The sequence below is a fragment of the Xiphophorus maculatus genome, chromosome 5, assembly GCF_002775205.1.
Source record: "Xiphophorus maculatus strain JP 163 A chromosome 5, X_maculatus-5.0-male, whole genome shotgun sequence".
In the NCBI taxonomy this organism is placed as follows: domain Eukaryota; kingdom Metazoa; phylum Chordata; class Actinopteri; order Cyprinodontiformes; family Poeciliidae; genus Xiphophorus; species Xiphophorus maculatus.
Genome location: NC_036447.1, coordinates 15,004,389 through 15,031,110, shown reverse-complemented (window position 1 = coordinate 15,031,110; position 26,722 = coordinate 15,004,389). Strand labels below are relative to the sequence as shown.

Here is a 26,722-nt window from a genome sequence, read left to right as displayed (position 1 = left end):
TTCATGTCATTCAACTTTTTAAACAATTTTCTTTCTTACTTTTCAGCCTCCAAACTAAAAGAACAGCACTGACTCCTGCTGGCTACAGTTTGCAAACATTGTTAAAGACCTAATTTACTATGCTAAGGGCCTCAATAGCTTTGAATAATGTGTAACAATTTTTACTGTGAAACACCTGCAGACCATGCAGTAAGTCTTTCATGAGAGGACTTCGGAGTTACTTATGGAGGGTTTTTTTTTTACCTTTACAGTGCCACTTCCGGCTTTTCAACCAATCACTGCGCAAGAAGGGAGTCACGTGTGGCTTTGCTTAGTGCAGCTGTGTCTCAGTCGAAAAGACGACGGTGAGTTTGCACCAAATGTTCACGTCTCTTTGAAGCATTTGCTTTCTTGTTTCTTCCAGTAAAAGTTATTACATATCCGCAGACTGTTGGCACAATTCGGCTTACGTTTTTTTTTTTTTTTTTGCGACGCTGTCTTAATGTAGGCGAAATCTACGTGCAACAGGTTGCATGCTGTTCAAATATGCTGTTCATGCTTTCCTCTGATTAAGTAGCAAAATGTTACATTAATGCATGAACATTGTGATACTAGCTCATTTACCATTTTTAAATAAGAATGTTTATTTGGCTATCTACTTTCTTCACAGCCTATAATATAACTGAATCCAAAGCCAGAAACGTCTTCAGAAAGAGTAAAAGTCTGCTTAGTAAAGCTTTCTTAATGTTCTCATGTTATTCATTAGAACATGTAATGTAATGTTCTAATGAATAACATTAGAACATTACATTAGTGACCACTAAGGTCACTAATGTGACCATCAATATGGTGACCACTAAGTATTGGTAGAATTTACAAGTACAAATCCAAATGTGAAAAACTTCAATATTTTTGTCACTCATTTAGCAAGTGAAATTATATGTTTATTAATTTCACATAGTTATTAGATGCCTTTATTTCTTTTGGGACTTTTGTGATGATTGTTGCTTAAACATGAGAAAAACCTTACATTTGGTGTCTGAGTAAAATAGAATATTACATAAGATCAACAAAACATTTATCTTATGTTGGCGAATGAGTGCTGACCAACCACTTGACCACTCTGTTTTTAAAAACCATCTAATGTAATTTTTTTTTTCCAAAACTAATTTTCAGTTTCTCATTACCTGAAAGCAGCAATCTTCGCAATTAGTAGAAATAAATGACTGAAAAAAATAGATTTATGTCTCATAAATCTATCTGATTTTTACTTTGGGACATTTTTGTGCAACATTTTCAAAGTGACAGGCAACTTAATTCACATAGAGATAGAAATATTAAATGCATAAAAACAGAATAAAAAACACATACAGTTTACTTTTCAGTGGTGTACTAATTTACAAGTCACAATAAAAGAAGAACATCTCACTGTTTGCCAAGAGCTTATAAAATTGGTGATCAAACCCTTTTAAATGGGTGCTAACCTGTGAGGATTTTAAATTACTCTTTATTTTTCTTTTTGTTCAAGTGTCTAAGATTTTCAAACTGCAGTGTTTAAAAAGAAACAGTGTGTCACCCATTACTTCTTGGTCAGCAGGTATTCTCTTCACAGTTTACTACAGGCTTAGGTATTACATAAGACTTTCACAGACAGTGTAAGGAATCCCACAGGTGCTTGACGTTTTGTGAAGAATAACAAATATCAAATTGTGCTCATAGTTGATCAGTGCTCCTCGTTTTGTTTGAATTCTCTTCTTCACAGTGAAAACTATGGGCCGTCTGGATGGGAAAGTGATTGTATTGTCTGCTGCCGCACAGGGGATTGGACGCGCTGCAGCAATAGTAAAGTGCTTTTATTTAAAAAAATAAATAATGTCTCTCTTTTTTTTATTATTTTTTTCTGAAAATCTGTTCGAAAAGTGAAGCCTTTCCTTTGAAAAGACTAAAGCTCCTGAAAGCAAAATCGCCTCATTTGAGCCCATTTAATGTCGGTGGGCTGTAAATGACCGCTCTAACAGCAATCCCAGAGATGAGGTAAACATATGTTCAGACCAATCTTCTTGCAAAACCCTGATGTCATACTCTCCCCAGAGTGGTAATAAAACACTTGAATTTTCAACTCTATGGTCCCTGAAGGTGTGTCGAAGTCTTCTATCAGAAGGTTGTTTTCTGGATATAATGGAACATTGAAGCCATAAATTCACTTAGTTGCAACTCATTACAGTCACTTCTATAGATTCAAACATCCAGTGTGCAGAGTGCTAACAGTTTCAATGTGCACTATAAAATGTATTTACTAATACAAATTTAAACGAGTTCAGGTTAGAAATCAGTTATGTGTTCTTTTCATTGCAAATTTAACTGTAGATAATCTCTTTTTTCATGTATTACTGATCTGGAGATCAGAATGCTCTAATAATGTCGCATTAGTGATCCAAGTTTTTTTTAATTACAGGCATTTGCAAAGGAGGGAGCTCGTGTCACAGCCACGGACATAAATGGAGAGAAGCTGAAGGAGCTGGACGCCTTTGAAGGCAAGAGGTTTTTCTGTAGGTTGTGATTGCCACCTGCTGGAAAACTGGGGTAAAACAGACTGGAGGCATTGCAGTAACTCCTTTTTTAAATTGTTTTTTAGTCCTTTAAAGGATTTACTAACTACCCTAAAACTGGCAGCATAACAAGATGTTTTGTTCTTGATCATTTTACATATATAAACAACACAACATGAACTGATTAATTGGTTACAGACTTGAACTCAAATTGCTTTTTACATAGGTGCAGAACTATTGTAAGTTTCATTAGCTGAAGAGTGAAGGATTCCTCTGAATCCACATCAGAAAGGCTTGCATGCTGTTCTTCCAAAGATGATTTACTAAAAATTTAAACAAACCAAGAAGGGTAAGGAACATTCGGTTCTATCCCACAGAATTAAAGTCTGAACAACAAGCAGATCAGATAAAGGTAAAATCAAATTATTATACAATGCAAAGTACAATTACACAATGCACATTTTTTCCAAGTTTTTTCTTTTAGTTTTTTTTTTAAAGGCTGAAACTGCTTTTTGTTGTCCCACCTTTATTTTTACTTCTGGCAGAAAAATAATGTTTTCTATCTAGGGGACATTTTTATTCCACCCACATTTTTGATCTTGGTCTTCATGACCGCTTCTTTAACTCACAAACAGCTTTAAAGACATTACAAGAGATTTTGGTTGGTAGAACTGTTGCTTTGACTTTGGAGTATTTTTGTCTGCTTAGATTTACAACACAGAAAGTTTCTCCAAAAATGTTACTATGATAATGCATTTGCTAATTTTTTGTTTGATCTACCTAATTTTGACCTAGATAATTTGAACTAATCTTTTCATCATATATGGAGGAAATGCAGTTAGTTTCTTAGTAACTGTGGTATAATAGACATTTTCTTTGCACAAATCTAAATTTGGGCACTATTGTATGTATAAATCATTTTTAAAGATTTAACTAATATATTTTTCTGACCAGGAATCAGGACTAAAGTGGTGGATGTGACTAAGAAGGACCAAGTGGAAGCTCTGGCAAAGGACCATGATCACATTGATGTGCTGTTCAACGTTGCAGGGTACTCTACCTGTCTTGTGATGTTAATCAGTGAATATAACCATTTAAACACGGAGAACAAATTAACTCCAATGAAAGTATGTGTACTCGTCTTTTGAGCTGCACTTTAACAGCATTCTACGATGTTTATCAATCCCCTTACTAAATATCCAATGTTACCTTTAAGAGGAAACCCCTTTTTTAATCTGATTTATTCATTTGAGTTGGATGTTATGCTCACAGCTTCAGCTATGACACCAAAAGAACATTCTCTACTGCAATCCGGGTCCATTGTGGCTTCTTGCTTACAGGTTCGTGCACCACGGCACCATCCTGGACTGTGAAGAAGCAGACTGGGACTTCACCATGAATGTGAACGTGCGAAGCATGTATCTCATGTGCAAAGCTTTCCTGCCTAAGGTGATTCTTCATTTTCTATATTCTTAACACAGCTCACTTCATTGCTGAGAGAACATAGTGTAGAATGTTGTGGAAAAATAAGCGACATATGCCTCTAAAGTTGTTCTCAACCTTTGTCTGTTGGGATTAGCTGTATTACTCTGAGCCTGTGACATGACGAACTGTGACTGTCCAGTTACTAATCCAGCCTCTAATCCAACCGCTGAACTTGCTACAAATCAGGATAGCATCTTAATGATTTTTATTTCGTTTTTTGCTGAGATCGAAGCAAATTTGCCAAAATGGAACTTCACTTAATAGATTAATAAAAGATTGCTTTATTTTTTCACTCTAGATGTTGGAAAAAAAGTCTGGAAACATTATTAACATGGCTTCTGTTGCTTCAAGCATAAAAGGTAAAAAAAAAAAAGTCAACGTCACTGAAGTATGATAATTTTTTTTTAATCTTCTTATCTCAGATATTTGCTTGGCGTCTGTCTAAGTGTAAATGACATGTGCTTCTTGGTTGTAGGTGTTGTGAACCGCTGCGTCTACAGTACCTCCAAAGCTGCTGTCATTGGCCTCACCAAATCCATAGCTGCTGATTTTATTGAGCAAGGCATTCGCTGCAGTTGTGTTTGTCCTGGTCAGTGTTGGACAAAAAGAATATTTTCTCTGTTTTTTTTTTTGCTATTGATAATCTTTAATTGTCCTTCTGTTGTAATTGAGAGTAAGTGAAGTGGAGTTCTTGGAAATTAGGAGCCTTATCATATAAAATCTCACCCCTTGCTTTTAGGGATATATTGTGTAACCCTGTTTGTCACTTCAAAGGCACAAGTGAATGCAATCTCATGCTTATCTATAATAACATTTATGGAGCAGGCCTGCCCTTGTCTTCCTTATCAGCATCCTCCAGTTAGCCACAGAGCTGACACTGCATACTAAAAACATTTCAGATGAATATCTGACCTGCTGTTTTATATATTTTCTCAGGAACTGTTGATACAACCAGCAGCCTCAGCAGTTCATGTCGAGGCTACTGTTTCTATTCCAGGAAAATCTTTTAAAAACACTTTAAATCCAGAACCAACTTTTCCCCCCACTATTTCAGTTTAATCTGAACCAAATGAAACCGATGTTTGTCTTTAATTGAGAGTAAGTGAAGTGGAGTTCTTGGAAATTAGGAGCCTTATCATGTAAAATCTGACCCAATGCTTTTAGGGATATATTGTGTAACCCTGTTGCTTGTTGCTTCAAAGGCACAAGTGAATGCAATCTCATGCATATATATAGTAATATTTATGGAGCAGACCTGGCCTTGTCTTTCTTACCAGCATCCTCCAGTTAGTCACAGAGCTGACACTGCATACTAAAAACATTTCAGATGAATGTCTGACCTGCTGTTTTATATATTTTCTCAGGAACTGTTGATACACCGTCCTTGAGGGATAGGATCCAGGCCCAGCCTGACCCAGAACAAGTATTGTATACCCTGAACTTAGAATTTTTGTGTTTATTTAACTGTTATCCTGCAAGTTATCTCAAGTTTCACAAGTTGAAATTTTGATTGCTGACTGTTAAAGATAATGAATACCATAAATCTTATTGTTGTATAGGCTTACAAGAACTTTATGGCTCGACAGAAGACCGGAAGAATGTGCACAGCTGAAGAGGTGGCTCACCTCTGTGTATACCTGGCATCAGATGAGGTGAGTCAAGTCAGACATGGCAGACTGGCTAACAGGATGTGGCTGTAGTCTCTGTACTTGTATAGAAACAGTCTTATGCTAATGAATTTTGTGTGTTTTGTGAAGTAATGTAGTTCATCTGTGATTTGTATCCATGTCCTTCACAGTCAGCCTATGTCACTGGAACAGAACACATCATTGATGGAGGATGGAGACTGTGAAGAACCGGTGACATTCTCAGTATCAGTAAACTGAGAAAAGTTTTAGATCAAAATAAAGCTTAGATAATTGTTTATTTTTGCCCTGAATGTTTGTTATCTCTGCTAAACTAGCATTTCAAATTAAACATGTCAGAAGATTACAAGTGCACTGTGCCATGCAAAAGTAGTCAGGCCCCTTGAACTTTTTCCTTTTGGACACTTCAAAATCACAATCTCCCTCCGCCTTATTTTATGTGGTAGTTCAACACAAAGTTGAAAGTTTTCAGACTTTTTTTATTTTTTTTTTTTACAAAGAAAAATCTCAAAATGTGCAACATAAATTTATACTCTGCTCCCCCCAGCCAGTACTTGACTTGAAAGATGAAGCCACCTTTTGCTAAAAACTTTTTGGAATTTGTCTGTATCGGCTTTGCACATCTGGAGTCTGCAATTTTTGCCCATGTTTTTTTTTTTTTTTTTTTACCAAACCAGCTTAAGCTCACTCTAATTTAATGGAGAACATCTCTAAAAGTAAATTGTTCCAGTATCCCAGTTGGACTATGCATGAACCTAGACTAGGTCATTTTAAAACATGCACATATTTTGATCTAAAGCATACTTTTGTAGCTCTAGCTGTTCAACTCCATCCAACACATGTTAACTGTGGGTGTCAATTTTCCTCCTTGCAGTATTTTGCATGTAAGATAAAATGTTAAAATTGTGTCTCAAGTGAAAAAGGAACCTTCAGACTTTGCTTTAAATGGGGCTTTATCCATTTAAAGAGTGTTTCAGAAAGGCTAGATTTGTGAAGGGCACAACTAATGAGCTGTGGATCTCTGCGGCATCTCCAGAGTTACCATGGGCTTTTTAGCTGCTTCCATAATTAATTATTTTCTTGCCCAGCATCAGTTTCGGCAAACTGCCATGTCTTTGTAGATCTTCTGTTATAAACAGTTAAATTTAATAATAACTGCAAACATTGTTTCCAGTTTTGGGTGATGATGTCAAAACTTAAAATTTTCTAAGTTTGGTATATTGTTCTGTAAACTAAGCCTGCTTTTTAGCCTACTTGTCCCCAACTTGGACTGACCTTTCTGCTGTGCTTCGTGGTCTTTGTAATGATCACTTCAACAGAAAAGATTTATACCTAGATTATTTGTGTACTGGTACCATCACGTTTTATTTAGGTGTATCAAAGTAAAGGAACACACACATGTGTGTGTGTTCCTTTACTATTAAGACTTTTATTTGTAATTTGTTGTCAGTCAAAATTTTGCTGAGTGATTAAATGTTTCAAAAAAATTACTATTGTGGTAGTAAAGTCATGTTGTCGTCGTTTAAATAAACTTTAAAATTCATAAAGATGTTTTTTTTGTTGTTGTTTTGGTTCTCAGTACAACATGCACATTATACAAAATATTCTAAGTGAAAAGTGCATTAAAAAGTAAACAGCATAAAAATCCATATTTCCCTTTCGTTTTGTGAAAAAAAAAATTTGTAGAAGCAAACAATGCAAAATGTAAACACTGAAAAATGAATGTTTCCGCCTCCCACTCCTCCACCTCCAACTTGCGTTCGCACTATATATAAACAGTATTTGCCTGTCTATCACTAATCCGCCTCATTCCCAGTTCCCAGCTGGTGTTTGTTCCTCAGCACTACCACAGTCGCCGTCTGTGACACTCTGCAAACCATGGCTGTGTTTACGGCATGAGGTGAGCGGTTTTTCTCCTGCAATATGCTTATTTAGAGTTTTGACAGACACTCTAAAAGGGGGGCAACCGTGAGTCTAGAATGGGACACGGGGTTTCAAGAGTCTGGACGGGAGCATGGTCGATTATAGCAGCTGAGGAGGCGCACGATATCGGACAAGAGCTTCCTTGTTTTTGTGTTTATATGTTAGATTAGTGTTGTTCTCTGAAATTATGTCTATTATTTATTCCGGAATGCTTTTTTTCAACATGCGAAGCACGTTGTAGGACGTCAAAGCGCTGTCACTGACACGGTCACTTTGCAAACTGACCAATGAAATAAGACACTTCAACTAATTAACAAAAATAACCTTTTAGCAATCACAGTTTAGATAAAAATGTCCGATAATGTATGAATGTTGCATTGTTAGTCGATACCTGAAAGCTTCAACAGTTTATAGTGGCTGTTGCTGTGTGACCAGACCAGTGTAGGCTGACGCTACAATACTACACGAACAAAACCATCAGTGACCCCTGCGTAGCAACAGACACATCTGTAATGTTCTAGTGTGCTATCTGTATTGTTACTGGTAGTCGTTAGTTATCACTTTACCTCCTTGAGCTAACGCTAGCTAGGTGTGCCATATGGTCGAGCTGTAAGCATTGATTAGTGTGCTTTTTCACAATTGGATTATCAAACGTCTGTTGCCCTAAGCAGCTATCAAAACATTGGAGTAGTTGGTATACAGCCTTTATTTGTAGTGTCTGTATCTTCATTTGTAATTATAGCAGACTGCAATGTCACAGCAACAATTGGCTACTTACAATTTATTAATATTGGTAATTTTATTTCACTATTCAGCTGTGTAGTTTATTAAATTTTGTTTTGTTTGGGCTAAGCTACTATAATTTTGTTTTAAGTGCATCATATAGGCCTAAGGATATATATTGAGCACAAGATTTTTGTCTTAATGCATTGGCAGAGCAAGATACACTTTACTTTAGCATACTATCTAGTGTTGGATGTTTCTTTTACTCCGACAATTGTACACAGCTGATTAATTAGGTATATATCTCCGTTGCTGGATTTTACAGTGTGCGTTTTTAAAATAAGTCGTTTTTTAAAGAAGAAAATTGTCCTTCATGTGTAATTTGATGTACATCACAATAGGCTTAATATTGGAACTGGTCAGCTAGTAAAGACTCTTTAAAGACTTTTTCCTATACTGTTTCAAATGTAATACCAAAACATAAGATATGTGGATTGACCAATACAAGGCAGTACATTAGCATGAAGAAACTTGGAATCAGTTTAGATCTTAAACAAATATGAATCTGGAAAGTGTGGCGTGCATTTGTATTTAGACACTGAGGCAATACTCGTAGACTAATTTTTGTTGCTATTACGGCTTGCCTATTCGTACTTGCAAAACACAGTCTCGTGTATCTTGCTGCCGCTTTGTAATGCAGTCTGAACTGAGACCTTAGCTTACCTAGACAACTTCTCTCTGACTGCTGAGTAATGGGAATTTTTACCTGCTTCTTCCTTCTGTTGACTGGACGAGGTTAATGATGGAGGCATGATTGTGCTGACTGGCAGGATTTGGAGCATTAAAGCCCTTTCTGCCTGGTGGTAGTTTTTCATGAAAGTTGTCAGCCAGAAAAAACAACTTGGCATAAATAAATCGTTTAAGTTTTTTTAAAATGAAATCTGGTCATTCCTGTCTGCTTGGACCCGCTTCATAAACTGTTTTAGTTTGTTTTACTGTAGTTGTATCAGATAGGGCCAAAAAGATTTTGCCTCAAGGATATAAAACATAAGTAGGCTACATAATTTTTAAAAGGAATATTTTGATTAAAAAAATAAAGAAAGTGGGGGTAAAAAAAAAATAAGAAAAATTGACATAAAGAATACTTATCAGCTGCATTATGCCTTATTGCATAATTTTTGAAAGAGCAAACATTTATTTGATTAAATACTGGCTTAAAGCTACAAACACTGACCATGACATTTTGTTCTGAATGTAAATGGTTTGCTTTTATAGTAATAGTTTGCTATTTACTGTAATGTTTATGTATTAAAATTTTTTTTTCTTCTCTCACTGTTATTAGAACATGAGAGGTATGAACAGGAGCACCAGGTGAGAGGCTGGACACTAAGAAGTGAAGGAAATTCAAATGGCTGAACTCAATCGTGAGTTCAACCTGCTGTGATAAAGAAGCAAACGGATCAGAAAAACAGTGGAGTACAACAATGGAGGAAAACTCTGAGAAACCTGCAAAAACTGAACCGAGTCCTACACACAGTCCAGCACCCAGCCCAGCACCCAGCCCACTGCTGGAGAGAATCACTCTTCCTACTGCAAATCATGTTGAGGTAAAAGCTAAAAGAAAAGGGAAAAACTGGAACCCACACAGCCAACTGAGTATTTCATTTTAGAAAAACATCTGTTTTCTAATCTATTAGCATGCTCTCATTGATGAAGAACACAATACACGGTCATAATAAGCTGTGCTCTGTTGTAAATATTGCGATGAATCATTTTTACCCAAAGGTAACTGTTAAAAACATCATATCTCAGCATGTTTACACCATAATCTAGTTTCTAAAGTCTATCTGCTATGTTATTGACACTCTTTTCTTTGTGTCTTGATTCTTCCCTTAAAGCATCTCAACGTGAACCAGTTCCAGGTGGTGGTGCGGCGTTGCTCGACTCCAAATGTAACAGAGGAGACGACCTATTTTATCCCTCGCCACCCTGTGGTGGATGCTGGCACCAACACAGACCCACCAGTGGTCTGTTGCCCGCTGCTTCGCAAGTTTTGCCCATGTCCGCCACGAGGCCTTCTAGCCTCTCTCATTACCAAAGGTAACCACAAGGATTCATTTGTAGGCTAAGTGTTTTTATTGTTTTTTTCTTTTTGGAATTTTTTAAAATTTATATATTACATTAACTTACACTTTTGCCCTTTTATACAGTAAACAGTACTGATTTGCAAATTATTTAGTTGCATACATATTTAGATTTGTATTCAAAATACAAAATTTAAAGCGTTGCAGGTTTTCAGTGGGTTAAAATATTTGGCAGTGTTTTTTTTTTTTATTATACCTTTCTGTTTTTCAAAAAACTTTAGAGTCATACTGACAAAAGTGACAAAACGGATCATTTGTCTTTCAGTGAATGTCTGTCTTCTCTTCCCTCTTCAGTTCTTTTGGCAGCTGTACTCTTTGGGGTGATTGTGTCCATCACAGAGGAAGAATGTCTTCCTGGAGGGAATCTGTTTGGCATCACCGTAGTCTTTCTCTGTGCGATCGTCGGTGGCAAAGCAGTTGCCCTCATCCAGCTGCCTACACTTCCACCATTTCCACCACTCCTTGGTAAGATAAATTAATGTCATTTAGGCATCAATTTCTAATTTCTAACTTCCAACTATACACATTGCATTTTTTGCACCTCAAAACCTAAATGTGCGTCATATAACATGATATATTTTTCTATAATATCCCTTCAAAATAACTTGTAGTTGTAATACTGTGTTTGTGATGGAAAAAGCTCTGTAGTTTTAGCTATTACTTCATTCATGCGTGCTTACATCCTTTAGTGTAGCTGCACAAGGGCCTCAAGGAGCTTTCCTGTTATGAACGATTGTCATTGATCCATATTAAGAGCAGAGGCAACAATAGATTCTGTCTGAGAGGAGTTTGTTTCACTTCGTTCTGTTAAACAAGATTCCCCCACTTTGGTGTGCTGGACATATAAAACATGCAGGACAGTGGTCCCTGAGGCCCAGGGTTGGGAGCCAGTTTATTGCTTCGATGTTCAGTTTTTTCACTTTTGATCAAGAAGAGTTTTTGGTTAGCAGCTTTGATTGAGTCTAACCTTTTCAAAAAACTTTATTTTTCTTCTGCTTAGTCTTCAGTTTTTTTTCCCATTTAGTCACATTCACCTAAAATCTGTATTGTGTGATAACCCCAAATAAAATAAACGACATTTAGGGTTAAAACAGATCTTCTTTCCTCTTTCCCACCCTTTCTGCTCCACTGCAGGTATGCTGCTGATGGGCTTCCTGCTGAGAAACATCCCAGTTGTAACAGATTCGGTGTACATTAACTTCAGATGGTCTGCTTCTCTGAGAAACATTGCTCTGGCTGTCATCCTGGCCAGAGCTGGCCTGGGGTTGGATCCCAAGGTATGACTCATTCTTATAGAAAAGTTTAGTGGTTAAATGAAATACGAGTACGGTATTTAAAAAACTAAATAACTATTAATAGTTTAACCTCAAATCTTTATACAATGGCTTTAATTGAGAACACAGACTTTACGAAATAGAGGCAGATTCTATTTACATCAGGCCAAATCCGCAAATCATTGCAGTTATTCTAAGTTTTAAAAATTCTCTGAAATAACAAACAGCAAGTTTGGTTCACAATGATAGTTAATAAAAGCTTCTTATTTCAGTTGAAACTGTTAAAGTTATTTGATGCTGAAAAACGTGGGCTTTTCGATGTTTTCTGCAAAATAGAAGTCATGCATCATTACAACATGTACATTTCTACCCTCAGGCTCTGAGGAAGCTCAAAACTGTGTGTATACGTGTAGCAGCTGGGCCCTGCCTGATCGAAGCCAGCACTGCTGCTCTCATCTCTCACTTCGTCATGGGCTTGCCCTGGAAGTGGGGCTTTGTTCTTGGGTAAATGCAACACTTTGCACTCTGTGTTAATATATCTAGATTTATGGTAATTTACAATTTTGTCATTTATATATATATATATATATATATATATATATATAGATATATATATATATATATATGTATAGACAAGAGGAACTTTTGACAGATTTACTTGTCAAAAGTTGTAAGTAAATCTGAAATACAGTGCCTTGCAAAAGTAGCGAGTGCCTTATATTTACCTCCATTTTTTATCAACTCTGACTAGCTGCCATTGAAGAACATCATTCACTCACCATGATCCTGTCACCACCAGTTTTAAAACTGGGTGATGGTGAGTTCAGGGTGATGTACAGTGTTAGTTTTCTGCAATACGCTGTGTTTTCGCACTTGATTGAGTTATTGTGTCATCTGACTAGAAATCCTGGCTTCAAAAGTGTGCCGTGGATTTGTATTCAGCCCCATTTTGTCTGATACCATTAAATAAATCCAGTTCAACCAATGAAATTATTTACATTTTGAATTGATTTTCAACCACAAACTTCCTCACACTTTACTGAGAGTTTATTTAGTAGAAAAAGACAAGTATAGATACTTTTTCAAGGCACTGCATTTTAGAATCACTAATAAAATGTTCCCCTGCTTGTGAATAAATAGTATTCTCTGCTATCGTTAGACCATGTGAAAGTTTCTGCTATTCTAGTTTTTAGAGGTTTGTTTGCAGTCATGTTAAAGATCTAAAAACATACTGCGTGGCCTGTCTCCTTCAGTTACGGCAAACATCATTCTTTTGTATCCAATTAAGTTGTTTTCATTACCTTCATGTGCAGGAAAAGACAAATTATTAATTTCTTTCATTTTTGCAACAGTAAAATAAATCCATGTTTCCTGCAGCTTTGTTCTGAGCGCTGTGTCCCCGGCCGTGGTGGTGCCCTCGATGCTTCGGCTGCAGAAGGACGGATACGGCGTGGAAAAGGGCATCCCCACCCTGCTGATGGCGGCTGGAAGTTTTGATGACATTCTCTCCATCACAGGGTTCACCACATGCTTGGGCATGGCCTTCGCAGAAGGTACCGTGTGTTTCCAGAGTATAATAATTCAGTCTTGTGCTTTTTGAAACAAAACACCTGCATTGTCTCCAGAGGAGACGCAGCTGGAAGGTCAATAATGAGGATCACTCTGAGGGAGAAAAGAACATTAATATTGGCTTGCAATTTATCAGCAGCACAGTAGAGGGTAAATGTGCAAATTATTCTGATTAGTAATTAGAAACTTTTACATTTATGAGGTAAATGCCTATCAGATACCCCAGGATTGACTGTATTTTTATGTATTTCTATGTTATTAATTAAAAATAACTTTTTTATATTATTTAAAACAGTCACAATTTATAATTCTCTATGAAGGGCTTCATATTGTTTAAATTATTTATACTTCAATGAAGTATATATACATATTAAAAAACAAACATTTATTTAATTAATCATAATAATTTACTGCTTAATTTGCTTGTAATTTTTTTTTTTTTTCAGGATCCACTCTGTATAATCTCCTGCGAGGCGTCCTGGAGGTTGGAGGAGGGATGGTTGTTGGGATCCTCCTTGGCTTCCTTATTCAGTACTTTCCAAGTGTCGACCAGGTATGCAACCTTATGCTGCTTTGTCTTTCTTAAAGGGATAGCTTAGGATTTCTAAAGTTAGCATCCGTTAAAAGGTTAACTTCCTACAGTCGACACAGGACATGCAAAGCGTTACTAATGACCTATTAAAAAAATAAAAATAATATCAAAGTAAAAATTATTATACGTGCTTAAGTAAAGGTTGTTTTTAATATATTTTGCTATCAAAGTAAAAATTATTATAGCTGTTTAAGTAAAGGTTGTTTGTAATATATTTTGCTATAGTGTATTTCTTCTTAGTTGGCCATGCTAGCCACAACTACTGTGTAGGACTGTGGCAGATCCAGGCTTTGACATCAGATAAAATGTAAGTTTTAGGTGGGCTATGTTTAGGAGCTCGACCTTGCCTTAAGATCAGCCAGTTAGTGGACAGACATGATGGACAAATTAAAATACATTTTAAAATCTACCTAGAGTTTAACTTATTAGCTGTGCAGGTTCCCATCAATATGGTGCTTCGATTTAATGTTGAGAAAATTATGTTGTTTTTTTTAAACAAATAAAGATTCATACTGAACAAAGACCCAATTAAATTTTTCCAAAACATAAAGTAATAGAACGTCACTTAAAAATCTTGAACCATCAATTTAATTTTTTCAAATCATCCTTGCATAACATTCTGTGGAAGACAAAGTGTGAAGAGTCAACAAAAGCTCAGTAAACTAAACCTTCTGCACTCTATAATCGCCTTAGTGGCTCTTAATGTATAATGTAATAATGATTATGCCCTAATATTCATATTGCTTAATGCTTCCGAATTTTAAAAAACCTGGTCCATGTGATTTCATTCAGCTAATTAAGAACGAGTAAAAACGAGTATTACTCTGACCTCTCATGTGATGAATGAAGCTTTTCATTTTGCTTGATTCGATTTCTTTAGTCTGTTTCTTAATCAGTTACATTCTCTTGTAGAAACACCTGGTGATGAAGCGCTCCTTCTTGGTGCTGGGTCTGTCTGTCTTTGCTGTGTTCGGCAGCAACATGGCAGGGTTTCCAGGCTCGGGGGGCCTCTGCACCCTGGTGTTATCTTTCCTGGCTGGACTTGGCTGGGGGGAAGAAAAGGTAATAGAACGTGGAAACCATAGTCATGCACCAATCCTTCTTTTCCACTCTTAGTTTGATACCATCCAGATTTTGAAGAGCATGTTACCACAGCAGAAGTGTGCAGTTTGCATGTTAATTATCAATACAGTGTACAAGTTATTACACATTTCTTTTTGCTCTGTGCTAAACATACTATTTTCTGTCTTCTGTTTGTCAAAAAGGCCCGTGTGGGGGAAGTGATTAGTTGGGCTTGGGACGTGTTTCAGCCTCTGCTGTTTGGACTGATAGGAGCTGAGATTCGAGTCATTGAGCTGGAGGGACTTACAGTTGGTGAGATGGATGCCCAAAGTCTTCAAAATAACAGTGTCATCATTGTGAAAAATTCAAATGTGACTGTATGAATGTATGTAAATATATTTGCATATCCAAACAAGACATGACAGATGTGAGCATTCTCACCTGTCCTGCAAGTACTAAAATCATTTCATGTGTTTATCTTGCTGTCATTTACCTCCAGCTAGTCTCTAGAGCTTCCATAAGATATGTCTGGTTCTTGCAAACTAAATAGAAAACATTGAACAGTGTCTTTAGAAAATATCTATATTATCTGAACTTTTTCACATTTTGTGAAATTACAACCACAAACTTCAGTGTGTTTTGTTGAATTTTATATAATGATGTACACAAAGTATTAGATAATGGTAAAGTGGAAGAAGGAATATAGAAATATGACTTTTAAGGAGCTTTTATTCTGATAGCCTTAAAAAATCAATTGCATTAAATTACTGCCTTTGTTAAATTTAAATATCTGTATCAAATTAGCTGCCCTATGAACACCTGAGAGGTTTGTTAAAATGCATTAGTTAGCAAACAGTATTACAAAGAGAAGAGAATGACTGGCTTTGTTCATACCTCAATTTGTACCCATTTCATCTATTTTATGCCCATTTGTATCTCAGTTTATGCATCTTGCTAGAAAATGATTTAAAGGTTGTTTATGGAGAGAATACAGAATGACTGCAAATCAAGTAGGACATTGTCCAACTAAACCAACAAGACATGCAAAGCTTTAGTTACAGAAGCAACCGATAAGCCTTTTCTGGAGGAGTTGCAAGAAATCATCAGAGAATCTGTTTAAAGGAGACCTCCACAAACCTCACCTTGCTTGTGAAATGGTAAAAGAAGCCAATGTTGAAATAATGTTGGAGGTTTTCCAGAAGCCATGTAGGACACAGGAGACAATCTAAGGGAGGTGCTCTGGTCAAATTAGAAATTCAGAATTTTAGCCTACCTACAAAATGCTGTGGCAGAGAGGTACACTGCAGATCATACTGAACAACAGTAAAATATATTTGTTGCAAAGACATTCCTTGGGGGATCAGGAAGCTGATCGGAGTTGATGGGAAAATGACTGCAGCCAAATAAAGGTCAATTCTTGAAAAAAAACGTCCATGAAACTGCAAAGCACCTGAGACCAGGGAGGAAGCAGGACAATCCTAAACATACATCCAGAGCTACAATGTAAGAATGTACCTCAAAGTATTGTGTTAGAGTGGCCCAGTCAAAGTACAGACCTAAATCAAATTGCCCAGGTGGTTTCGACATACTCCTGAAGACTTGAAACTGATTGTCGACTCAAGTGGCTTTTTGGATTTTTAGTTGTGAAAAGAAAAAAAAAAATAGGAAAGGTATGAATCATTTCACTGACACCTTGAATCCCATTGAAATACACTAAAGTCTACAGTAACAATATGACAAAGTATGAAAAAGATTAAAGCAGAAAGGAAAACGTCGGCCCTAACCAAGTATGCATTCTTCAGTAGAAGTGTCAGTGCTGTGCCGTGCCTTTGTAACTCTTATTTATGTCCTCACAGGTCTGGGTATATCCACCATACTCATTGCTGTTATGGTTAGAGTGCTGTTCACTTTTGTGTGTGTGTTACACGCGGGCTTCAACTTAAAAGAAAAAGTGTTCATAGCTCTTGCATGGACGCCCAAAGCAACAGTGCAGGTGAGTCAGTGCTGGGAAATGTCAGTAAACTTTTCTTGAGAAACCGTTTTTCTTGTTGTGTGCTTCTGCAGGCGTCATAAAAAAACAAATTAAAAGTACATGCACTGACATGTTTATATTTCAATCATTACTTAATGACAGTAAAAGCTATCGGCGAGTAAAGGGACGAATCACAGCTTGTCTTTGGGTCTTCCTCAGGCAGCAATAGGCTCCACGGCTTTAGACATGGCCAGAGCAAAGGCTAACAAGGAGCAGATGAAGTACGGCATGGACGTGCTGACTGTGGCCGTGCTCGCCATCCTACTTACGGCCCCGGTAGTGTCTTTGATTATTGGGATCTTGGGGCCTCGCCTGCTGCAGGGACCGAAGACCCCCACCTGTGGTGAGCGAGTCAAACCCAGTTTATCAGCATTTTTCTTAGGTGGGTAAAATCTGTTATCTGAAAATTCATCTCAACTCGACAACCCTGTGTGACCCAGTTTCCCCATAGCTACCTTCCAGTGGTGAATACAAGTCCTCTGCTTTCCATATTTCACCGTTGCGATATCTTTGCAGGAATTTGCATATCATTAGATCCTATGTAGTTTTCAATGTTTAGTATAACACAAGTGTAATATTGAAAAGTAAGTAGCTTAAAAATTCTTCTTTTAGTTACGCTTGTCTTTACCTTTTCTACTTTTTTTGATGAAAAATGTAAGCATCATCCAGGCACTACTTATAAAATCTCCACCATCTCCCCCTCCTTTTTCGTCCCCTAGGCACCGAGGCAGGAAGTGAAGATGACACCGAAACTCCTGTCACCTTCGAGAGTACACTCTGACATCTTGATCTAATAGAGACCTTGATTGTCAGTTGTTTCAGCTGCTCTTTAGCCACTGAGTGGCTCTCTTGTTGCTCAAATCAGCCTGTATTTATAGCAGCAGGTGGTTTCCAGGCACTGAACACCAAACACATTTCCCTTGCCCTGCTGTGTGCATTCATGCTCTATGAACTTTACACCAGAGCTGCTTTAGTGTCGAGCTTAAACTGAACATTTATTTAGATATTCTGTAATTAGCATGAGGCAATTAAACAGCAATTTACATTTTTTGTAAATTGGTAATGTTTTTGTCATATTCCAAGTATCCAGTGGTTCTAGTCCCTATTTTCAGCAAACAGTACTTAAACTCAAATGGTAGTGCTTAACATAAGGATGTGTTTTACAAACTGGTGAGATGGTGTGTGATTGAATGATTGAATGGATTTTTAGAGGAAGCCATCCAGAATCTATTTTTAAATCTTTTTATTTTAATGCTGCATGTTTATGATGTTTTTTTTTTATGTTTGTCATTAGTGTGTGTGTGGATAATTTTTGATTTAGCTTACAACTCAGGAGATCTAGATGTCCCACTTTATTTAGATCTATACAGAATGCTGCTTACATTCTGACAGACTCAACCTCATGCACTGTGGTATAAAATCCCACATCAACTTTTGAAGTTTATCTTGAACTTTAATGTGATTGTATTTTTTTAGAGATTATGAACAAATTTTATATGACGGTTAAGTGTTAGTTTGTTTTTTTTACTACAGAAATATGCAGTGTGCTGTTTTTAATTTGTTTACATTTTTATTATGTAAATGAAAAGATTACAAAGACACTATTTATGATGAATTTGTAGTATTAGATTTTTACCAAATAAATAATCACATTTTCACAAAATTGTCTTTTTTATTTATACATATAACCAAAAAATATAGCTAAATATTTTATTAATTTGACATCCTGTGCAGCTGCAGATTTGTTTTGATTTTTCAGATTTTTTTCACATCAATTTATCTCTGAAGCCAAATTAAAATCCATCCAAACTGAGAAGCTAAACAGCTGCTTTATAACTTAAGCTCATCCATTATGTCCCAAAAGGCATGCACACAGGTGTCTTTTCTTTCAAAATTAAAATCTATTCACATTAGAAAAACTCCTGGAGCATTGTTTTGTTTTAGTTTTTACGTTGTAATAAAAACACTCTTAAAACATTCCCAATTATTGCTGAGAATTTTCAACTGTGTTGAAATGTCCAACAGCTTCTCGTTAAAGCCCCACCCTAAGGGTTTAGGGAAGAACTACTTTATGCATTACCCTACCAACTGTTTTTGGAGAGGCAGAACAGGTTGGGAATAAAACCAAAATAAATTATCCTGACTTCTAAATTGGAAATGCAACCAACACATTGCTCCCCAATGCAATGGAGCAAGAGCCAGAATGTTGATGCAAACTCGTTATAACAAAAGGCTGAGTCTCTATTGCCAATTATACAAAGTTCTGCAACTTGACAAGTTAACGACAAGATGATTCCTTTCTATTTATTCCATTACCATAACACATAATGCTTTAATGTTCATGAAATATGGAAAATACCATGTAAATCTGAACTTTTGACTGGTGGTGAACATGAAACCCATGAAGCACAAACTCTTTGTATGTTATTAAAACTTCCAGAGCACCTAAGCTGATTATGTTAACTGTTGCAGCACAGACGCCTAATGCAATTTTAGAATGAAATTAAATAAAAGGCAACAAGGACATGAGTTAAAAGGGACATTAACTTAAATTTTCAGCTTAAGGTACGTGAAGATTTTCAAAGTATTGAAAAAGAAGGTGAGGTTCTGCCAACTTAAGCAACTGAATTACTCATGATCGGTTCTATTAACATTTAGTATGAACAACTTAGTCTCGCAAACATTAACAAACATGAAGTTATTTATAAATAGAGAACTAACTGTAAAAACCAACATTAGGTGTGAAAATAATTTTTGCTTCATACTACAGGAAGTATTCTGCCAAAAAGCCAAATGCAGTGAATACAGCAACTCAAACAGAAAAGTCTTGTTGCAGTTCTGAAACCTCAACAGCACAGTGGCTTGAAATGTTTCAACACAACAAAACTCATAGCAATAAATGTCTATGAACAAATCAAGAATCTACAGTAAGTATCCCATACAGTATGAATACATACATTCATCATTACATACATGATCTATCAGAAAATATATTACACCTCTAAAGTGTTGTGGTAAAAACAATTTGGCACTCAAGCTGGCAAATGGTCTAGAAACAACTAAATGAAGGCATACAAGGCAAAATGTTACATGCAAGTTGGATTAATAAATTGGGTATTTCATTTAAACAACCATTATACCGAGTGGAACAAACACCAGCCGTCACGCTCCAGGTCACATTATAAGAAGGTATCATAAAGTTAACGCTTTGGGTTGTTCCATTAAAGTGGTCCCAGTGAAATTGAATTTAATCCCAACGTATAGAGTCAAACACTTTTAAAGTCATATATAAACAATTGTGTATCTAAATTAGAAAATCAATGAGAGCTTGACTAAAAAAACAAAACACAAAAAAAATCCACAAAACTACCCCAACTAGAAAAATTCAATGGACTGCATTTTATAAGGAAAACAAAATACCAGGAAAAGATGAAGTACAGACTAGTCAGATGTAAATGGTCAATTATAGTATCTTCTTTTTGAGGATAAGAGGTCCCACGTTGTCCCCGGTTAATTCGTTGTGCTTTAAGTGTGACCTGTCACAAACAGGAAACTAAAAACAGGAAATAACTTTATTTTAGTGAATCAGAAAGTTGCATAAACTCCTAATGATACTATATCTGTCTTAATATGGCAATATAACAGCTTTTTAACTTTTATCACTTCAGAATGCACGACAAAACACAGGCTCACTTGTCACTGCAGGTTAGCTTGTATAGGATTCTACGGTCAAAGCCAAGAAGTCAACTCACAGTTTTGGAGCGCCAGCATCGACAGTAACACACATTTGCGCTGTTCAAGTCCTCAATGTCTATCTCGTTGACCACTCTGGGGTTCTCTTTCTGGATCTTCAGGTTGATCAAGCTGTCTCTCTGCTTTTTTTTCTTAGGCAGGAACGGACGAATGGTCAGGTAGCCCAGCAGGGCCAAAATGCCAAGGAGAGGCAGCAACCGGAGCCACTCAGACACTGTGGACATACATAAGTAACTGACTTCAGCATTCAGGCTGGAGCACAACTGGAATGTATGCTAAAGCCAGTTTTTATGCCTCTCTGTACCTTATACAGGGCTGTAAAAACCCCCCTCTCTACCCCTTGAGATTGCTTTTTTTTTTTAATCAAATGGCTCAGATCGTCTTGCAAATATTAATGGAGACACATATAAACCAGCCTTACCCAATAAACAATTCAGTTGCACCCAAATAACAACTGGTTGTGCCACTTTTAGGGGCAACAACTACAATCGTTTGAGTCTTTACATTTCTGTGTAGGATATTGGTTCAGTCTCTATGCAGAATTAGTTTTAACTTAACCACATTTGAGTACGCACAGATTGTTTAAGATAATGCAAAGGCACTCAATCAAGTTAAAGTGGCCTAGTCAGACTGAGCAAAACTTCCCTTCTGTATTTTTTTTTTTATAACCACTGACCCATTTCATCGCATACTTGTGCGAATTAGATCACTGTCCTGCTAAGTGCTTGAGTCATGATGAACTGATGGCTGGATAATCTCCTGGAGAGCTTTAAAAAATCAGTCCATCCATCCATCCATTTTCTGTACACCCTTGTCCCTAATGGGGTCGTGAGAGGTGCTGGTGCCTATCTCCAGCGAACGTTTTGGGCGAGAGGCGGGGTACACCCTGGACAGGTCGCCAGTCTGTCACAGGGCCAGTATGAAAAGCTCTGTTCAAAAACTTTCTAATATTTCTTCACTAGTTTTTGCCCATTGAGTATCATCAAGATTTTTTTTTTTGCCAAATATGAGCTTTGGTGTTCTTTTGTTCTTTTTGGTCGGCAGTGATTTAAAATGGCTTGTACTTGTATCACACTTTATCAAGTCTATAAGACCCCGAAGCATTTACACTGCATTCAGTCACACACCCATTCACATGCTGCTGAGCTACTAGTCTAATACATCTAAAAAAATAGAATATTGCATAAATGTGCAATATTTCTTGCCAGTTATCTTCGAAAGTGAAATTATATATTATCTAGAATCTTCACACATAGTGATATATTCCAAATCTTTTTAAAAAATTACATTACTTTGAAAAAGGTCAATATTGTTAAGCTAGTGGTGTCACACCCTAATCAGCTAATTAACTCAAAACACCTGCAAAGGTTTCCTAAGCCTTTGAACAGTCTCTTTCTCTCTCCAGGTCAGTAACCTACACAATCACAGAGAAGACTGCTAACTCGACAGATGTCCAGAAAACATTCTTCACAACCAAGAGAGGCCACAAAAGGTCCATGGTGAAGAACAGGGGTGGGCACTCCTGGTCCTCGAGGGCCGGTGTCCTGCAACTCTTAGATGTCTCCCTGGTCCAACACACCTGAATCCAACAGCCGAATCTCCTCCTAAGTGCAGTCAAGTTCTCCAGAGTCCTGTTAACGACCTCATTATTTGACTCAGGTGTGTTGAAGTAGAGATGCATCTAAAAGTTGCAGGACACCGGCCCTCGAGGACCAGGAGTGCCCACCCCTGGTGAAGAAGCTGGTTGTTCAGAGTTCTGTATCCAAGCATATTAACAGAAAGTTGAGTGCAAGGAAGAAGTGTGGTAGGAAATGGCGCACTAGCAAAAGGGAAAACCCCAGCCTTGGGAGGATTGTTAAGCAAAATCGATTCCAGAAGAGCCACCATACAAATACTAAACATGGGTTAGAGATGCTACATTCCCTGTGCCAAGACACTCCTTAACCAGAGACAATGTTAGAGACATCTTCCATGGGTTAAGGAGAAAAAAAACTGGACTGCTGCACAAAGGTTCCAGAAGTAGTTAGGCAATATGGCTGAAAACTTATCACGATATAAGCATTTCACACAGGTCAAATTCAATAATTATGGATTAGTTGTTTGTTATAAATATCTGAAACACTGCCAAACTGGTGACATGACCTATTTTGAAGCAGTTATGAGGCACAAACCTTGGGATGTCCAAGTATTTTCTTTTGACGTTGATCTTTTGTCTAACGTGATATACATTGTTATCGATTTATTACCCAGGCCTAGTCCAGAGTCCTGTTTCCAGGCAAACTATGTAAATTCTGCATTTAATTTAGAAATCAAGATCCTAGAGTATGAAGGAAGAGGCCTAGAATCTATCCGCATTGCTTCAAGTCCAGTGTGAAGTTTCCACAGTCAGTGATGGCTTGGGGTGCCGTGTCACCTGCTGGTTCTGGTCCACTGTGTTTTCAGTCAATCCAGCCGTCTGCATACGGCATTAGATCATTTGATGCTTCCCTCTGCTGACAAGCTGCATGGAAATGCAGGACGTGGAACCTGCCCACACTCCCAAAGGTACCAAAAGCCGGTTCAATGACCATCAAAGTCACCTGACCTGAACCCCATAGAAAATCTAAGGGCTGTTATCAGGAGGAAAATGAGAGGCACCAAGGCAGATGACCTGAAGACAGCTGTCAAAGCAATCTAGGCTTCCATTACACTTACAAAGTTCCACAAGCTAATTGCCTCCATACCACAATGCACTGATGCAGTAATTCAGGTAAGGCGAGGATTAAAGTACTTTTCAGAAGTCTGACATTTGTTTCTAAAACATCATTTTATTGGTCTAATAGGATATTCTAATTCACAAAAATTTGGGTTTTCTTTACCTATAAGTCATCCATCCATCCATTTTCTAACACCCTTGTCCCTAGGGGGGTCGGTAGTGGTGCTGGTGCCCATCTCCAGCTAACGTTTGGGGCAAGAGGCGGGGTACACCTGGGACAGGTCGCCAGTCTGTCGCAGGGCACCTACAAGTCATAATCATTAAAACGGCAAAAAAATAAAGGCTTGAAATATTTCACATTATGTGTAATTAATCTCTATAAAATATCTGTTTCACTTTCTGAGATAGCTGGCAAGAAATATTGCACTTTATGCAGTATCCTAATTTTTTGAGATGTAGTCATTCACCCTTTTCTGCACACATTCACACATTGATGGCTTTCTTGCAGCCACAGCTGCCCAGTGGCAGTCTGACAGCAATTTAGACCCTGAAGCTCTCCTCGTCTCTGTCTTTTTGCTGAATCCTGAACACTGACCTTGACTGAAGCAAATGAGGTCTGCAGTGTTTCAGACGTCATTCTGGGATTTATTGTAATCTCTTGGATGAGTCGTCAAAAAGCACTTGAAGGAGTTTTGTTGGCCAGCTACTTCTGGGAAGGTTCACCACAGTTACATCAGAACAATGACTCTTACTGTGGCTCAGCGAGTGGTTTTATAACCCTCTCCTAAGTGAAACATATCAATGACTTTGTTTCTCATCTGTTCTGGAATTTATTTAAATAAATAAATTCTATTTAAGAAGAAATTACACATTTTCAAAGAAGAAGAATAAGCCATTACTTTTTTACCTAACACTTTGCTTAGCTAAACTTTTTCCCCTTAATGATTAAATCAGCATTTAAAATCTGATTTTTGTATTTACACAGGTAATGTCTGTCTGACATTAAAACTTGCTCGATCTGAAACATTTGAGTCTGTAGCTGTGCATAACTAGTGGATACATGCCCACTAGTTATGTACTAGTGGGCAAAACTACATCTGGGCATAGCTACATCTGCAGATCTGGGCATAGATACATCTGCAAAAAAGATGCTTCTACATGTTCTATTACAGAACTGAGGTTTGGGGCAGAGAGAGGGGGGTATGATGTGTTGGCATGCAAACAGAGGCTACTTCAAGATTTTTTTTTAACCAATTCATCTATGTGACGCAGTAAAAACAGCTAAGTACTTGTGGAACAGGAAAAAATGTGAATTAATTTTTTCTTAGATTTGAAATGTAATACCTGTAGGTCAAATAACCAGCTAAGCAGATAAACTGTGGGGTTAGTTTGACGAAACCTACTTTTCCCTTTCCTACACTGAACAACAGCTGATACTGACACAAGAATAATATTAGAACTGAATGCCTTTTTTTTTTAGCTTTGAATATTTCTTTTTTCTTGTTTTATTTTTGCTTGCGTTACCATTTCTACTTATTTAAATAGATGCTTGGAAGATTAGTACTTGTAGATCTGACTAAAAGCTGCATGTTGTCCTGGTTTTAAAGATCCTTTTTTTGTTGAATAACTAGTAACTCCATCAGCAAACCATTATGTTTGATGTCCTCCATTTTGCATTTTTCAACACCATGAATTGTCTAGGCCAGGGTATTACTGTCTATAATAACTCATGATTTGCATGCCAATAATATATTCAGCCTGTTGGATAGAGTCCACAGAGTCCTGACTGAAATGATTGTGTCCAAGATGCTGAAGGTCACAGATAGTTCTAAGCATTATTATGACACATTGAAATCATAATGCGTTTTTCTTTTACATTAAACTCTAGGTTTACCTATCACATAAAGTTCCAGTTCATTTTTAGTATACACATTTTAAAGAACACACTACAGAAAATTGCAATTGCTATTGCAAATTTAATATTGCAGTCAAAAAGGACCAATTTGCTGCAATAGATAGGATAAAATATTTAATGATCTATAATATATTTTGTCAGTTGAATAGGATTTTACTGTCCTCTGTCAAAATAAACTGTCTAAATAGATTAGACGCAGTGGTGGAGAGATTGTGGTGATAAGGAAAAAAGCATGTGGTGTGGTGATGACAAAAAAATGTCTCAAAAATTATCAGATATCACACTGTTATGTCCTCTTTTCAGCCCTACTTTTAAAAAGAATTGAGGTAAAAAAAAAAAAAAAGTTATGCAAAATATCTTAAACAAGGACTTCTTGAAACACACATTTGTGTAATTTAATGGGTTGGCAGTCAGTCAAATGGAAATGAGATATAAATTTACAAGATCAATTCCTAAACTTTTAGTCAAGTCTTTCCCTCACTTTATAATGCATAACAACACACCCTGCGAGTCTGCCATCATGTTCTTACAGGATATCAAATCTATTCTTTTTAACGAGCCCAAAAACAACTATTGCTAGCCAAAAGTGAAATTTAAACCAAAAGACCCAAAACGGGGCAGCAAAGTCTCTACGTTGCAGATCATGTTAATTTTTTCATCGTTACCAACAGAAGCTGCTTTAAGTTCCTCAGCCCTGAGATGAAGTTATGTAACTCGTGAGATAAACTACATTATGCACTACTCTTCCTGTATTTCTCTAAGCGCTGTTTAGGGTTTGACATTATTGGACACAGCGTAAGCAATGTGCTGGTAAAGTTGTGATGCCCTTGCAGGCTACTGATCAGAGCTGAGTGCTAAGTGTGAACTGCCCCGAACAATTCACGAGTTCATCCTCACGTTACAACCACCGCGGCTGCCGTAAATTACCTGTTAACCTCGCGAAACCTCCAATAGTCTCCGGCAGCGGCAGCTTCTTCAAGTAGGCCGGAAGCTGCACTTTTATTATCTTTGAAATTGTTTCTAAAACCATCTTGAGTTGCTCGGCAGGGCCGGGTTTTGAGTTTGACTTGGGCAGTTCCTGGGGATCGTTTGTGTCACTGCGCTGTTTTCTGAGCGCAGCGCGACGCCGGTACGTAAACTTAGGTCACCAACAACAAGAGAACGAACAAAACTGGCCGTAAATGGGTTTAGAAATTTGCGTAGAGGTGACACGTGATCTTAGTTGCCGGCCAATCAGCGTCAGAGGAGTTGGTGGCTCGTGATTGGGTAAATTGAATTGAGCAAAAAGAGGAAGGGTAGGTTGAAAATAATTTTTACATGAATGTAGAACATAACAGAAAATTATAGAATGTCAAAATATTTAAATGTGTTAAATATAATA

General features: G+C 37.2%; 3 protein-coding genes across 5 annotated transcripts; 2 read left to right on the top strand and 1 right to left on the bottom strand.

Annotated features, from left to right (window-relative positions):
* Positions 1 to 266: 266 nt before the first annotated feature.
* Positions 267 to 7,208, top strand: bdh2 (3-hydroxybutyrate dehydrogenase 2). Of its 2 annotated transcripts, XM_005807162.3 has the most exons (10): positions 267 to 344; positions 1,742 to 1,821; positions 2,435 to 2,513; positions 3,483 to 3,579; positions 3,869 to 3,977; positions 4,312 to 4,372; positions 4,489 to 4,602; positions 5,378 to 5,436; positions 5,573 to 5,665; positions 5,812 to 7,208. In XM_005807162.3, the coding sequence occupies exons 2-10, from the start codon at positions 1,750 to 1,752 to the stop codon at positions 5,863 to 5,865; spliced, it is 738 nt and encodes a 245-aa protein (XP_005807219.1). In that variant the 5' UTR covers positions 267 to 344; positions 1,742 to 1,749; the 3' UTR covers positions 5,866 to 7,208. The 2 variants fall into 2 exon arrangements, with proteins under 2 accessions (XP_005807219.1, XP_023188979.1); XM_023333211.1 differs by lacking the exons at positions 5,378 to 5,436; positions 5,573 to 5,665; positions 5,812 to 7,208 and adding an exon at positions 4,950 to 5,095.
* A 184-nt stretch (positions 7,209 to 7,392) lies between these two features.
* LOC102220359 (sodium/hydrogen exchanger 9B2-like) lies at positions 7,393 to 18,684 on the top strand. 2 transcript variants are annotated; one of them, XM_014471803.2, is made up of 13 exons: positions 7,393 to 7,559; positions 9,648 to 9,912; positions 10,204 to 10,405; positions 10,744 to 10,914; positions 11,584 to 11,726; positions 12,100 to 12,227; positions 13,101 to 13,276; positions 13,739 to 13,845; positions 14,797 to 14,946; positions 15,150 to 15,258; positions 16,803 to 16,939; positions 17,138 to 17,360; positions 17,698 to 18,684. In XM_014471803.2, exons 2-13 carry the CDS (start codon positions 9,790 to 9,792, stop codon positions 17,757 to 17,759), a joined length of 1,731 nt encoding a protein of 576 aa, XP_014327289.1. In that variant the 5' UTR covers positions 7,393 to 7,559; positions 9,648 to 9,789; the 3' UTR covers positions 17,760 to 18,684. The 2 variants fall into 2 exon arrangements, with proteins under 2 accessions (XP_014327289.1, XP_023190148.1); XM_023334380.1 differs by having other exon boundaries at positions 7,394 to 7,559; positions 17,138 to 17,321.
* A 584-nt stretch (positions 18,685 to 19,268) lies between these two features.
* On the bottom strand, positions 19,269 to 26,450 carry cisd2 (CDGSH iron sulfur domain 2). The gene is made up of 3 exons (XM_005807163.3): positions 26,269 to 26,450; positions 20,731 to 20,945; positions 19,269 to 20,531 (listed from the first exon to the last, which is right to left on the bottom strand). The coding sequence occupies exons 1-3, from the start codon at positions 26,369 to 26,371 to the stop codon at positions 20,442 to 20,444; spliced, it is 408 nt and encodes a 135-aa protein (XP_005807220.1). The 5' UTR covers positions 26,372 to 26,450; the 3' UTR covers positions 19,269 to 20,441.
* Positions 26,451 to 26,722: the final 272 nt, after the last annotated feature.